The sequence below is a fragment of the Eurypyga helias genome, unplaced genomic scaffold, assembly GCF_000690775.1.
Source record: "Eurypyga helias isolate BGI_N326 unplaced genomic scaffold, ASM69077v1 scaffold2525, whole genome shotgun sequence".
Classification (NCBI taxonomy): domain Eukaryota; kingdom Metazoa; phylum Chordata; class Aves; order Eurypygiformes; family Eurypygidae; genus Eurypyga; species Eurypyga helias.
This window is the reverse complement of record NW_010250605.1, coordinates 124,562-140,340: the sequence shown is the minus strand read 5'-3', so window position 1 is coordinate 140,340 and position 15,779 is coordinate 124,562. Positions and strand designations below refer to the sequence as shown.

The following is a 15,779-nucleotide window of genomic DNA, read 5'->3' as shown; positions in this document are numbered from 1 at the left end:
ACAATCAAGCATTTGGTTCTTCTACCCTTTTTTCCACATTTGATTACATCCCATTGTTTTTCAGAGAAGTATTTACATAAGTGTGAGCAAGGAAGACCCTAGTTTTCAAGTCTGTCAGGAAGATATTTTATGTTCCTTGATTCCAAGGTGCATCATACACAGTGAAAAAAAAATTAATAGATGCATGGATCTTTAATAGTATAAATTTTATGACTAAGTTTTTAGTAAATTACGCTATTTGGATTGAAAAAAAGAGAGAGACAGAGAGAGTTGTCTAGACTCCAAAATGCAGTACCGTCAACGATGAATTTGATGGTGTGGTTGGTTGAGGTGTCCCACTGGATGGCGTTTCAAAAGAGAAAGACTTTTAAAAATCTCGACCCTTTTCTTGCTTGCCTTTTCTACTGGCCGTAGTTATCTCTTTTTCACATCAATAAATTAGTATGGTGCAAAAAGTATGGAGGCAGGTGTTGCCCGGATGGGACCATGACCTGGTCTGAGGAGAGCAGGTGGTATTGCCGGTGCCTGGAATAAGGAGGCAGAGGGACGGGGAGGAAGGGACAGAGCTGAGGATACAGCTGCAGCTGCAGCAAGAGGAGATGAAAGGAAAGCAGGTGCCAGCGGCTTAATCATGTCCTTCTGGAATGCAAGTTTTGCCTGGAATAAAACACACAGAAAAGCAGCGTAAATACAGTTCTCCCCACGCCCACTTTTACATGAAGGAAAAACTGAACCCGGCCAAAGGGCATGCTGTGGTTTCTCACAGAAGCCTCATGTCAGATGCTTCGAGATTCTACCCACACTGTCTGCTTACTCCCAAGGCAACTAAAGCAACCAAACCTATATTTAAAGATACATAAATCTCTTGAGTGTAGGGGCAGTCACACTGATGTTTAGCAGCATAATTTGCAAGCGCACAACATTAAATTATGTAAACCATAACTGTGCAAGAAATTCTAAAGAAACCCATGATTAAGGCTTCAATGTCAAAAGTCAAATTTTCCACTTGCAAAAATGAACTGTAAAAAGTAGTAATGGGGAATTAGTGTTTTTAGTTAGTACAGTCAGATTCTTACCTGCCAATGCAGAGCTGCTCTTTTCAGCACAGAAATATTTTTTTAAGATCAACACCATAAAGAATTCTTTCTCAAAGAATTATTACTTAGTTTATGATCTACAAACATTGCTGGTGCTTGTGGTGAAAAAGCTAACCAGAAATATATACACTACAGCCGCACTGAAAATGGTTTGCACCATAATGACACATTTTTGGGGGCAAATATAGTCACATCCTGCCTGTATCAGTGGAGGTCTCTCCATACACAATAGACAATAAAATGATGTATTACACAAGTAAAGATTAGTGTGTGCAGAACCTATCCAATGGGGAGGCTTGGAGAAAGCCTGCAGCATTTTCATTTGCCTCTATACAATTACAAAGACATATTAATATTTCAGCTTTTAAAGGCTTTTCACATGCTCACGCTGGCACACACACATTTGTATCTCTCTCTTTCCAACGTATACATTTTCTTTGTGCCATAGGTGGCATGCACTTTTCCCTAATGAATAAAATATGGGCTGAGTCATGAGCAAATAAACATACAATCTGTGCTGTGCTAGAACCAAGCAGAACCAGATAGGGGAATTCCTGGAAATACAGGTGGGTGTGAAAGGGGAATGGCTGGGGGCACAAAGGCAGGAAGGGTGTTTTGATAGCCAATGCCAGACACAGCTCGAGCATGCAGATAGGCAATCAGTTCTACTAAACATCTGATCACACAGCGCTCTGTTCAGCTGTATGCAGAGAATGGGCCTAAGTATTTTTTTATCCTAATATATTACGTCCTTTTCCCTGAGTGCATCTGTCGTCACTGAGAGTTATCCCAGGTGCCCGAAAAGACAGAGTATATGAATTGCTGCCTTCAAGGAGAAAAGCACTAGCCCAGCAGAGCCGATACCTTTCTGTGGGGCACATGGTTCATTCTCCATCCCACAGTATATTCTCTAGTAGTAAATAATACTCCCAGTGCTGTCTGCGTGCCTTTGACTGGGCAGGCAGAACACACAGCTATCTTTCAAATCCCATCCCCATGCAGACTCAGCCTGCAGGTGGAGAAATGCTGCGGAAGTGTCAGGTCTGTCATGTTCCTGTCTCTGTGTGGTGGGAGTCCCCAAGGTCACAAAATCACACAGACAGCGATGAGAAATAAAAATACTTACTGCTAAAATAGTTGGGCTGCGCTGCAGTTTGTTGTAAGGACTATATTTAGGTTTCATAGGCTTTCCTGCAACTCTGTCCTTATGCCTTCGGCTGGAAATGTGCTGAAATAAATATCCTCACATTTAATTAGCTGTTTAAACATTTCTCAGTTTTGAGTTTGAAATTGATTTATCAGCAGGATATGCCTAAGCTCCTGTTTGTAAGATAAAGTAGGTTCTTTAGAGAGAGAAAAGATGAGTTTTGCTAAATTAAACATAACAATTTGAAGCACATCAAATAAAGAATCAGAAACTAATCCAATAGAGCAAATTCTGTGATCTGAGACAGGCTCTGCAAATTATCGGTATTTTGGTTAGGATTGCCTTTTTCCACTTGAGGAGCTTTGAACCAGACAAAGCTGTAATCACTAGGTCATAGGGATATTCAGAAGTAGGAGGTAAATTTCAGTCCTCTGATGATGTTCAGTTATATAAATAATTCAGTAGTAGCTAAAGGAAGAACCAGTACCCAGGGATACGTCTACACCATGCAATTTAATACTATCTTAAAGATAACTGAAGTTAGAGGGAATGAGAGGACACATCCACTCAGCACAGCACCCTCCAGTTAGAGATTCCCATCTGGGTATCAGAAACAACGTATTTGTGTTGGCACAGCTCTGAACCTGGGGCTAATTGGCTCAGAGCAGAGCTGCATCTTCGTGCACCTTCACTGTTAATGGTAACATTGCTCTACACAATTCAGGCATATCTAAAAGTGTTACCCTCCTGCTGATTGTCCTAAATCAATAGATTCAAGTCACATTCTCCCTCTCACATAGAATTAAAAACTATCCCAGCAGATCAAAACAGCAGCACAAGAGGAATTCAGGAAATCTCAATGCAGAATTTTTTCCATCTGGGAGACCAAAGTTCAAATCTCTCTCTTGAGCCACAGCAAACTTTTAAAGTAGATCTACTAAGTTATTCATTGATACTGACACTTTGTCCACCTCTGCTTTAGGACTCTCAAGCCCATTTTCTCCCAGCTAGGTTAACTTGACCTACGGTGAACTATGTAGAAATAGTTGTGGGACGATGAGAAAGAAATACTAAGTTCACTTTTTGCCAAAACATCTTCACACAGACCTACATCCCACCTCGAGTATTGCAATGCAACTAAAAGTAACAAAGGAGCCTCAGGTACATGCAAGCTACCTGTTTAAGCTGAATTTCTGAATTAACATGGACATCACAGATTTCACAATGAAACGTCTTGTTCTGCAGTCCTGAGCCTTTACTGCCGTTCTGCACCTTCAGCCGCGATCCAGGTCTGGGGTAAGACTTGATGGGACCAGCACCGTTCCGAGCCTCGACCATGGTCTTGTGCTTGGAGCCTAATGGGCAAAAAGATGCAGGAGAGTTAATGGCCAGCAACATACAACCATGTCCATCAGCCCTGGGATTTTCTGTAACACGTTTATCTTCAAGACAGAATGGTTAAGGTCACCACAGATCCAGATTAATGACGACTCTGGTTATGGTCAGTGTAGTTCCCACTTCCTCAATCTAAAGAGAAGCCAGACAATGGCAGAAGGGTTTGTACAAAAAGGGAACAACAGGCATGCTGGACCACTGCCTATCTGTCTGCGGGCAGTGTGTGGCTGTATGGCCAAGGTGTTTGTTGCTTATTATTCTTCCATATAGCTGGTGAATCACAAAAAAGGGCCAAGCCAAGAATGTGAAAGAAACCACAGCAATCACTCAAAACCTGCCTAGGAACAGAAATACTTCAATAAGTATCCTCTGATTTGGAACAAATGGCTGCTTGGGCTATTTCAAGAATGGATTACAGCTGTAAAACCAGCTTCAATGGTTTGTTAACAAGGCTTACATCACCAGCACATCACAGAGCAGCCAGAGCACATTAGGAATTGTTGCTGTGCCTTTTTAGCGGGAGCACATCTAATTCAAAATAAACAAAAGTTTCTAGGACATCTAGGAAATCTAAGGATCCCACCCCAAAGTTACCAAAAATATCAAATAAAAAGAATTACCGTAAGTTGTACTAGCAAACAAACATCAGTGAGACAGTGAGATGAAATATGAAGGAGAGAGAACTGACCTTTTAGAAACCTTAGTGTTACGGAAACCACTACGATCATACTATGATCCTCACTATGGCGGCATTGGAATCTGATTAGGTAACATGAACTGTAGAGATTTTTGTCAGCTAAAAGCTTATAGAGTACACAAAGGACAGTTCAAAACCATTTAGAGAGCTTTAATAAAATATCAAAACACCACACATGAAATTGTCATTAACAGACATGTTTTTGTAACTTGCCATTGTAAGTTTTAACTAGAAGACTCTTCAGTGAAGTGTGGCTGTCAGTGTCACAAAACCAGCTTGTTACCCTGAATTTTAAAAATAACAACACGCAACTGACTTGCACTCACCTGTATTGTGGGCTTCTAGTTGTGACAGGGAATTCACAGCCACTTTGCATAACGAACAGTAAAGCAGTTTTTTGGCTTTTTCCTCTTCTGACTCAGAAACAGTGCTAGGAGTTCCATTTGTGCTCTTGGAGGAAGAGGCAGGTGTTACAGGTGCCACTGCTGCCACTCCAGGTTTGGGAAGAAAAGGACCCACTTCTGTACTGGACTGCTGACTGGCGCTATTGGGTTTTGCTTTCCCTTTATCTTCTAAAAGAAGCAAAATATGTATGTCATGACATTGCCGTACACAAAAAAATCATACAGGAATAGTCCTGTGGTCTTACTGAACCTAACACAACAGTGGCTTAATCTCATTTTATACAGGACGGCAACATTCTTGAAATCTTGTTGAAATCCTACCATGAAATGTGTGTAATTTGACAAAAGGGGTGATTTTCTTGTTTTTAAGGTTACCAGTGAATACAACAAATTCATGCCAGCTGTTGTTGCTGTCATGCTGCAGCTTTGGGCAGTTGAAAGGAGCCCAAGAAAGCCAAAAGGCAGCCAGGGTGAAGGACTGGAAAGCACTCAGAAACATGTGAGCCTTTGCACTGAGGATTACAAAAATATTTCTGAAAAGCAATATATTTTCCTTTGGAATGGCTCAAGTTTCTTAAAGTCACTGGGAGGACACTGAAAGGCTCCAGCACTATCTTGACATACAATATCCCTCCTTTCAGTTACAGGAGTTGATTATGGTACTTCACTACACACATGAACACAGCTGCTCATATATTTAGGTTTTTGCAAGAACAATTCCCCATATATCTGGGGATCAGATGGGTCCGAAGTGCATTCAGTGCATTCCTGTATCACTTCACAAGCACGAGTCAATCATCTGTGCTCCTATGAGACAGGTAGGCAGGTTCGTTTTACAGAAGGCGATCACAAGGTGAGAAATTAAACGTCCCAGCTTTGCCTAAAGAGGAACTTTGTTCCAGAGCCTGTGTTCAAATGCTCCTTGCCTACGTGTAGTCTACAAAAGCCCACTGCGTTCTGAGCTACTCAGCTGCAATCCCTGTGACCACAAGCCATACTTTGTTGATGGCAGTGAAAGAAGCTTTCCTATGAGGAACACTGAATGGGAGCAGGACAGTACAATGGTGCTCGTGGGAGCAACCCTGACATGAGCAACCCTAAAATGGATGTAAGAAATGATTGCATAAGTGACCTGTTGTCACTCTGAACAAGAGCCAAATTTTATCATCTAAGCAAGCACAGCATCTACATAACAGCAACCTCTTCTACTTCTATCCCATGGGAAACCCATGGCATCATTTTAAATAGCATCGAACTGACTTGAAAAACTAGGTTCTATTTTAAGCACTTGGTTGTTTTAAAATATGGGCCCCTTGCACTTTATACTTACTGCTACCAGGCTCTCTCTTAACATCACTTTGTGTATCAGGCCAATGCTGTGCTACCAAGAATTCAGAAAACAGGATTGTACCCTGTACTACAAAGACTCGAGAGTGCGTATGAACTATGAACAGGCATCCTGAAACTACAGCCCACAGTTGCTGGCCTATTTCCCAGAAATGGATTGCAGTACATCAATTTTAGATTCTTAAAAACCAGGAGAAAGAAAATTCTAATAAAAGAATTATTATTTTTTAAAATAGTGATAAAAGTACTTTGAAATTACACAATATGAACTGTAATAAACATGGAAAATGATCAAGTACAAAGACTACTATTAGGACAAAATTAATGATAAAACCAGATTCTGAAGGTATTTTGATTGATAAAGTATGACAAAAGAAAGTGATGTTAAAACAAAGTTCATAGACTATTCAATTTTAATGCCTCTGTAGTAATAAGTCACATCTGCAAAAATCTAGAACACATTATATGACTTGTGAGTCTTCATAAAATACATGGTTTTAATAAATAGTATTTGCTAACATTCTAAATTAAAGAGTTTTCAATACGGAAAGTTCTCTGAGGTGCTAGCGAAGGAAATATACAGAACTGCTGCCATTTGTGAATTCACATTACAGGAAGAGAGACTATTGTTGTTCTGTGTAATATGCCAGACTGCAAAAGGCCCGTGGAACTGAGTGCAACAAAGGAAGGTTTCTCAGTGTTTCGCATTTCAGGCCTTAATAGAATTATACACCTGCACAACTGCAAGATGTCTGTTAATATGCAGAGACTACACTTATAGTTTAGGTTTTTTTAACATTGTTTCCCATGTATTGTTTTTAATGTTAGCATAAAGATTCAGAGCTTTTGAAACCCTTCCTAGAGATAGAAATCATCTTCTTCTGCGAGGGCGAGAACCGAGGGGATCGGGAGGAACGCCAGCTGATGCCCACCAGGGTGGACCCCGGCCCAAGAGACTGCTTTGTGCAGCAAGCGCCCCGGCCGTATGTCTGCCTGCACTCCCCGGCCTCACTGTTCAAACTGGCTGCAACAGGGAGGAGCAGATTTTTATCTCTTTGTTTTGCCATCAGGCGTCTGTGGAGTCAGGTCCTGAGTGATGGAGTAAGATCCATTTTACACAGGCCACCAATTACCATCACAGACTGATGGTTTTCCATTGCTGAATTTAACAGAGAATTGAAAAATGACAGATTTCATTTCCCACTTCTCCTCACTTAGCCGGCCACCAGCTGATGTAGGGTGTCAATTTTTAAAATATTCCCTAGGTTCACAGTGTTTTCACCATTCATAATACAAAGCAATTCTAGAGTATATAATGCGTAACAAGCTAACAAGAAAACTTGTAGAAAACTAGAGACATTACCAGCATCCAGCTGGGCTCAATTCTGCCAGAATCTCAGCTGTTGGAAAGAACCTCAGTTCACATGATAATACCATCATTTGGAAAGCTTCCCAACACAAACAAGCTCTTCATCCACAGAGACGTATGTGCATAAGGAGAGACACACACCCCTCTCTGAATTAATGTTTCTTTCCACCATTCTAAATGCTTAATGCAGAACATCTTCAAAGATCATAATTGTAAGGTTATTATACAGTTTAACTCCCACAGAAAGTACACTGAGCTAAGTGCATATTTGTCACTGCAGTGGGGCCAGAAATGGGTATTCCTGGCTTCTAAAATCAGAAACTGCACTTCTCCAAATGGGCTTTTGATAATAGCTTATTGTTTTCAATCCACACAATTCAAAACACCATTACTTACAGTTTTATTTTTGAGAGAGAAATGCCAAGTATTCAACTGTGTAAAGCACAGGAAATGCAAATGGCATGTGTATACAAAGCACAAGAGATTACCTTTATTTGTACTTACTGCACAGAGCTAACAAATAGTATCTCCATGCAGAAATCAGAAATGCAACTGTCAATGCCTGCACGCATACACATACTTCCAAACTGTAATCACTGTATAAAATATAGATGCCATGGGAGCTATTTCTGAAGGGAAGTATTATTGAGAATACGTTTGAATTTGCTCTGATTTCCTTCCGGGTGAAGCCCACAGAACTCAGTGGAGCTGTGCAGAGGCCAAACAAGTGCATGAGTGAGTCCGTCCTGCTCAGGACCAGGGCCGTGCCACTCAGCAGTGCGCAGCGGTACCAACCTCCTCTCAGAAAACAGCAGCTGTGATTCCATTGAGTCAGGGCAGGTTGCATTGCTTCCATCGTAACTCACATGCAAGGAGTTCGTTTAAAATCTAACCCACAGTGTTGCACTGTATCCAAATACGTTCTTTTTCCACACAGAAAGGACATACTTCACCTATGTTAAATTCCTGTCTTTAAATTAATTTTCCCTTTTCCTCAAGACTCCAGAGAAGTAAATCAATGGTTCATTTCAAGTTCTTACTGAAGCCTGCATTTATTTTGAAATAGAGCCCAAGGAAAAAATAAAGCTAGCTAATTAAGTGTTGCTTTGGGCTCAGTAATATCAATGCTCTTGTCGCCTACTTACATTGTTTCAATCCTGCTTTGAAGTTGTTTCCACATCTTTCTGGTTGTTTGCCTTATGTTTTTGCCAGCACCATGTTAGAATTCAAGACTTATTTATCTAATTAGAACTGTTTCATTTCAGCTGTATGTATCAAAGTCAGGACACAGCAAATGATAACATCTGACAGGTTAAAATCTAACAAGCTTCTAGCTCACAGAGCAAAACCAGCGTAAGAGATTTACCAATCTTTGCAGGTCATGCCACTCACTACAGCTGCTATGGCATAATCTACAGGACCTACCTGTCAATGCTGAAATCTTAGTCCAGCTAAGTGAATAGACTTTGCCCTCGCTCAAGAAGGGGCAGAAAGGTTATATCATAAAACTTCTTCCCTCTGACAAACCATCTTCGTCTCTTCTTTTTAGTTGTTTTCTTACCTGGTGAACAACTGAACATGAATGCTCTGCCACCGCTCATAGTCCAGTGATCAATGCAGTCCATGCAGAAAGCAAAAAGAATATTCCCTCCCCTCGCACCGCTCTGGTAAGCAGCTTGCTTTATAAGATACATTTAAGAGAGAACATTTGGTTTACTTTGTCATTTATGAGAAGTGCTTACTATTTTATAACATATATATGTTATAAATTTATGTTTTAAAGCTTTCTATTGCTAGCTTTTCTTTTTTTTTTAGTGAGAGTGATGATTTTGGTGTACGTTAGGTAGAAGTTCTAATTTGGAATTCACGATGAACAAGTATGTGCTACTTTCAGTGGAAAACTAACTTAAAATTCAGGTTCTTACTTCAGAATTGAGATTCTTAATAAAAATAAAACCAAGCAGAATTCTAAAACTCACATGTCAATCTAGAAATTCAGCATGTAGCTTCGCAGCTTTCCTTGTGTAGTCCTTCACTGCACCCCCCAGCTGCAGGCAATGAACAGCAGCCATACACAGAGTATGTACAACAGAAGGGCAGCACAGACATTGCAAAGTGGCCACTGCTGCTCTAGACAATTCTACAACAAAGCTCTTCGATAGATTTGCTAATTTCCCATAGTAGAAATGGACATTTGTTTTTATAATTCTTCCACCTGTTCACACAACAGAACATATTGCCTCCTTAGAAAAGAGCATAATTGAAAAGTTGGCTTTAGCAGTCTAGGTAGGATTCTCCTTCATAAAGGTAAGAAAAGAGTAAATACTTGTGCTCCTTTTCTTCCTGAAAAAAATTAAGGAAAGAGCTGTGCAATTTCTAATGCAATTTCCAGCCCAAACCAGCTACATGAGGAGAAACACAGCAACAAAATATTTTAATGTATAACTGAACCACTGCATGGTTATCAATGCTATGCAACCCATGAGCAGAACTGACACATGGTTAGGTGCAAATCCTTGTTTACAGTGGTATGTTACAAGACCACATCACTACTGACAGAATGACACTTAAAAACAAGGACAGCTTGACTCTGAACACCTTCAGTTAACTTCTGACCATGCCACTTCCTATGCTAACTAAAACCAAAACTGATTACTGAAAGGAAAGGTTCACATTTTATTTATGGGTTACTGGAAATGTGGTGCAAAGATTGTCTTATGACAGCCTTGAGTTCGCATAAGTTGTGTTACTGGGAACTGGTATTAGTCTGAAGTGTTGCTTCAGTTGCTTCAGTTGCTTCTAGTAATTGAGACTTTGAGGTAAAACAAGCAAACCTCCCAAACCAGCAGAGCTGTACTGCGTGAAACCAATTTTCAGGTTCTCCCTGTAATTTCAACAGCTCCCAATATGCCTATGAATATTGAGCTGCATTAAACAACCTTTGAAGCATCCAGTGATTACAGAACGGGAAGAGGAAATCAATCAAGGTTCAGTTGCTTCTAGTAATTGAGACTTTGAGGTAAAACAAGCAAACCTCCCAAACCAGCAGAGCTGTACTGCGTGAAACCAATTTTCAGGTTCTCCCTGTAATTTCAACAGCTCCCAATATGCCTATGAATATTGAGCTGCATTAAACAACCTTTGAAGCATCCAGTGATTACAGAACGGGAAGAGGAAATCAATCAAGGTTGTCAGACTATTCTATAAATTTCCCTGATCAACTGTGTAGCAAACGTAAAATCAGCTACATTAATTATAGCCATATATACAATCCAAGAAATTTTGATGAAAAGCTTATCACGGTAGCTAAACAGGCATCAAAAAAGACTAAAAACGTGTTTAATGAAAAATAAAATTCTCAGTTAAAATTTGCTATTTTAAATACTCAGCACATCTGATAGAACTAAAAAGTGACATTTATTTCTCACTACACTTTTTCTTCCCACAGTTCTTCATAAAATATGCCCATTGACAATGCTGGAGGAGGTGAGTTAGTTGATATCACTGAAATCTATCATTTAACCTTGCTGTTCTAAGCTTTCTGCACACAGAACACTAAGGTGGCAGCCACACCAAGAGATTTTCAGTTTAAGAGCAGAGGTCACTGCTGCAGAGACAGGTATGAAATCACAAAAGGGATGGAACAACTGGTCACCAACACAGGCACTGGTGTGACAGCCAAACTTCTCACAATCTTTTTTCTCTGTTTCAATCCATCACAGAGAAAGAGAAATTTTCAGAGGTGAAAGAAACGGAAGTAAGTTTGGCAGCTGTTTGGAGGAAGCCCTTCACAAATAATACCAGAGAAAGTGGGAAGCTGTTGGGGAAGCTGGTTTCAATGGCTGATAGATGGTAGGTGCAAGTCAGCATCTTTAAAGTACACTACAAAAGACATACAAAGGTATGGAGAACTTTGAAAGACAAGGACATGAAGAATTTGGAGAGAGAAATTCAGTAGCTTCAGCCACAGAAATATTGTGACAAAATTTGCAGCATTTAAAACAAAAACATGAAAAGTAGAGAGATCACAGTCAAAGAGGTTACAAGCCTGGCTGAAAGCAATTAAGGGAGGTATTAGGAAACCATGACAAAATAAAACCAAGGTGGGGAAAACTTATTTAGCCACACTGCACTTGAAGGACTGCCTAAACAAACCCTAGGATCTATGCTGGGACACAGGTCTGGGGCAGAGACAGAGGACCCACAAATCATATTGGAAACAATAGTTGCTGTACCTCTTTGCCCTGAAATAAGATATGGAGGAAGAACAGGTTCTATGATTGAATTAATAGAAAGACAAGAAGGGCCTCATCAGTATATTCGCAGAAGAACTACTGACTAGAAAGGCAGACGATAGCTCCAGCAAGAAAAGCAGGTTTCAAACTATTGTTCTTCACAGAAAATCTTATCTTCTACTGGCTCGCACTGCTATAAAGGAATACAGCACACACACAATTTATTAACCTTTTTATGAAGAAAAAGATGAACACTATGAGTAATATATGCCATAAAGGCAATAGCAGGAAACCAATTAAGTCACTAGGGGTCATAACCTTTACAGCATTTGTAAACACTTCTGTCCTGCATCTCAGCATCACTCAAAAAAACCAACAAAGAGCATGAGATTATTTGTTGACACTCATTAAGACAGAGTTAGCTAACTTTGATGAGGGATTTCAAAATCTGTTTTATCTCCCCATTTGCTGAATAATGAGACTCTAATGGCTGTCAGACAAAATACCTACTTTCTTACCAGTTGTGCAGTCTACTGAGAAATGAGGCTGAAAAACCCGTAGGGCTCTGTTCTAGAAAAATTCTACTGCAAACCTACATGCAAATCAGACAGCACAGTGTATCTATTAACCCTTTGATTACCTTTAGTTTTTGTAAAATGTTATTCCTTGTAACTCAGGCCTGTCTGAAAACAGGCTATGTTTTATATACTGAAAGGTTGTTACATGAAATAAATCTGTTTGACACATTCTAATAAAACCCAATTTTGTTTCGATACCAAGATGAGAAACAAATGGAAGCTATAAATATAAAGCTTTTCATCTCAAACACAAACGTGCACTGAAATAAGCTACAACATATTTTCTCAAGATACTGAAGCTACATCAGGAAATGTCTGGATGGCTGTGCAATGTTGAGTGAACTCTGTAGCTAGACTGATTATTTGATTAACTGCATCACTACTCTCCAACAGGCTCAGCTGAAGTATCTTCTTTATTTCAGAAGCATTGCTTGTTTGGCTATGGTACAACAGTGATGTTGATACTTAATTTCTTAGATATTTTATTTCTGATTTTGGCATACCAAAGACTCCAGGGAATTTTCTTACAAAGGAACCTGTCATTTTTTCAGAGTAGAAAAATATTTGTTGCTGATCAGATTAGAGATGTAATGTTACAAAGTTTGGTTTTGAAATTTTGGATTGGTTTAATTTTTATGAAAGCAGACAGATGAGAATTAGAAAATACTCAAAAGTACACAGAGTTCTGCAACTGTAAAATGTTGCCCTGCAAAATGTACTTCTGTACTTATTTGTACACCTTCCTGAACACCTTTTTGTACACCTTTTTGTACCTATTTGTACACCTTCCTGAGAAGGCTGCTCCAATTACTGGGGTGTCTGAGATGAACCCACAGTGTCACCTATAATTTTTAGTCAATTCCTTACATAGTTGGTGATTCTTGGGAAATGGTTTTTGGTTGGTTGGCTGGTGTTTTAGAGTTGGATTTACCTCAGTGACACATTGCATCCCTGTTGCAGTAGGCTGGGAAACCTTTCACTAGAAGTGTGTTCATGAGACCCAGCAAGATCAGTAGGAGTTGGATCTAACCAGGGCACACACAGCTATCAAGGGTGGATGCTAATTTAACGAGTATCCGTAAAGTGAGACTATCCCACAGTTTACCCGTTCTGGGTCCAGTTGCTGTATGTCTAGGTAAATTTACTTATATCTATCTTAACCTTTCACCTTTTCTGAGCTATGCCAGTCTGTATTGGCTGGAATGGAAAAAAATTAAGAGTTGGAAAATTATAGCACAGTTTGGGCAAAGACTGAAATATTTCATAAGACCTGTTGTTACAAATTGTGACTCTCATCTCGGTGAAAGTAAACCTTTTTCTGACACAGACATCCATTATTTTGTAAATATTTTATAGTCCCATTACAGACTCTGCCACATTTATTTTACAGGTCCTGGAATGTACACTTTCTATAGTAGTGTATTGTCTTTTTAATATTTTAATAATGTAGGAATGCTTAGAAAAATAATATTCAAAGATTATAACAAACATACTATATTCTACCCGTATATCCTTCACATCTGCTTAAAAACATCTTGTTTCATCTCCTCAACTATAAAAATAACACTACTGCCTCCATCTATGAATCTGAAATATATTACTAGAAACACATTTCACTTGCTGTTTGTGAAAAAAAGAAATCTTCAAATTCTACCCACAGCTGCTAAAATGCTTTGGAACTCAATACAAAATTTATGGATGTCTAAATAAATGAATCAAGAACAGACTATCTGCATGAAAGTACATTCTTGACAGCCTGTGTCTGAACGTACTTGCCCAGGCAGAACTGCCACTGAAGTCAAGTGGGAAACACTCATCTTCATTTCAGTTAAATGACATCTATAATTGTGTATTCACACTGATTTCTGTGTCAGGTTTCTTTGAGGACTGTATTTAGTCATGTCCTCAAGATTTGACCAATAAATTGCATTTCAAATATAACTTGTGTAACACGACATCAAAATATTTTCACCCTCTGAAAATAAGTAATAAGGAAATAATATGTAGCCTATTGTTTGTCTATATCATTTTTATGCTATAGGAAATATAGCATATTTCTTATACCAAGTCAATAATGCAGCAGCTGTAGAAATAAGCCTGGAAGGATGATAAAGGAAGATTTTTCAGAAGACCTCTTTAAATGACTGATGTGCCAGCATGGAGTTTTTTGCTTTTGTTTTTGATTCATGATCTTTGAACAATTCTGCGTCAAAACCAACTCAGCAACTTCTTGGTCTCACAATTGCCTGCTATCCCCTAGCAACATGCATTTTTGCTTGGTTTCTAAATGCTGCTTGCATTTATGTTATAAAAATGAATATGAGTAAAAATAACATTTACCAAAAAAAAGAACAACAAAAAAACACCCACATCAAGCCACATTGTTGATTGCGTGGAAGTTGCTGCTAGACCAGCTTGTACTATCAGAGGTCTTTTCCTTTATGTAAATAGTTGCTGAGAAATACAGGAAAAAAAAACCTACCAGCATGACTGTTTTCCCCAACTGTAAGTACATATTTTTCAGAAAAAAGGGTTAAAATTTGAGAATATTTATCTCATTTATGGACAAACCCAAAGCATCCAGAAAAAACCAGCATTGGGCTTGACCCATTCCTTTACATTTACACTCAAAGGCTGAGAAAAAAGAAGGAAACATAACTAAAATTTTACAGACTCCACACAACCTTTAACTTTGGCACAACTGGACACAGACAAAACAACTACCAATTGTGTGAGTAATCGACAGCTTTCTATTATTTATTTTCTGCTTATGTGAGAAAACTAAATATCTGGCATCAGTAGAATGGCCTTACTTCTTTAGCAATAAATTTCTGTACTATGCTTCATGAAAGTATTAGGTGCAGATAAAGTTACTCTTCCCAGGCTTGTTAAAATAAAAACAAAAAACAAAAAACAAACAAACAAACAAAAAACCCACCCACCCAACCAACCAACACCCAAAAACCACCCACAAAACCAGCAGCTGTCTTTTTTGGGAGCTTTTCATTCTATATGGATTTAAAGGGCTAATTTTGGTCCTATGTAAATAAAGAGAACTTGCACTGATTTTAATTTCTTGGTCATCTAAAAACAAACCTAGGGCTTGGTTCATGAATTATTTTTTTTTTAGGCAAATAATACTTTCATTTGTCATCAAAATAATAACCCTCTTAAGGTGACCGAAGGGGATAGTTCTCACAAAAACTCATTACATAACCCCCATTTTTTCAGGATCATCTTTCATCCTAATAGCAAATTGCAAAGCAGATGAGTGACATTGGTATCTCAGTTTCCACTGTCTTTTTGGTTCATGAATTATTTTTTTTTTAGGCAAATAATACTTTCATTTGTCATCAAAATAATAACCCTCTTAAGGTGACCGAAGGGGATAGTTCTCACAAAAACTCATTACATAACCCCCATTTTTTCAGGATCATCTTTCATCCTAATAGCAAATTGCAAAGCAGATGAGTGACATTGGTATCTCAGTTTCCACTGTCTTTCTGCCAA

General features: G+C 38.9%; 1 protein-coding gene across 1 annotated transcript in view; it reads right to left on the bottom strand.

Annotated features, from left to right (window-relative positions):
* Nucleotides 1-438: 438 nt before the first annotated feature.
* Nucleotides 439-15,779, bottom strand: part of ZNF385B (zinc finger protein 385B) — a 128,388-nt gene continuing 113,047 nt past the window's right edge. The window contains exons 5-8 of the mRNA XM_010151709.1: nucleotides 4,663-4,908; nucleotides 3,421-3,599; nucleotides 2,224-2,325; nucleotides 439-657 (exon numbers count right to left, since the gene is read on the bottom strand). Coding sequence (XP_010150011.1) covers nucleotides 439-657; nucleotides 2,224-2,325; nucleotides 3,421-3,599; nucleotides 4,663-4,908 — 746 coding nt within the window. The remainder of the gene's footprint in view (nucleotides 658-2,223; nucleotides 2,326-3,420; nucleotides 3,600-4,662; nucleotides 4,909-15,779) is intronic.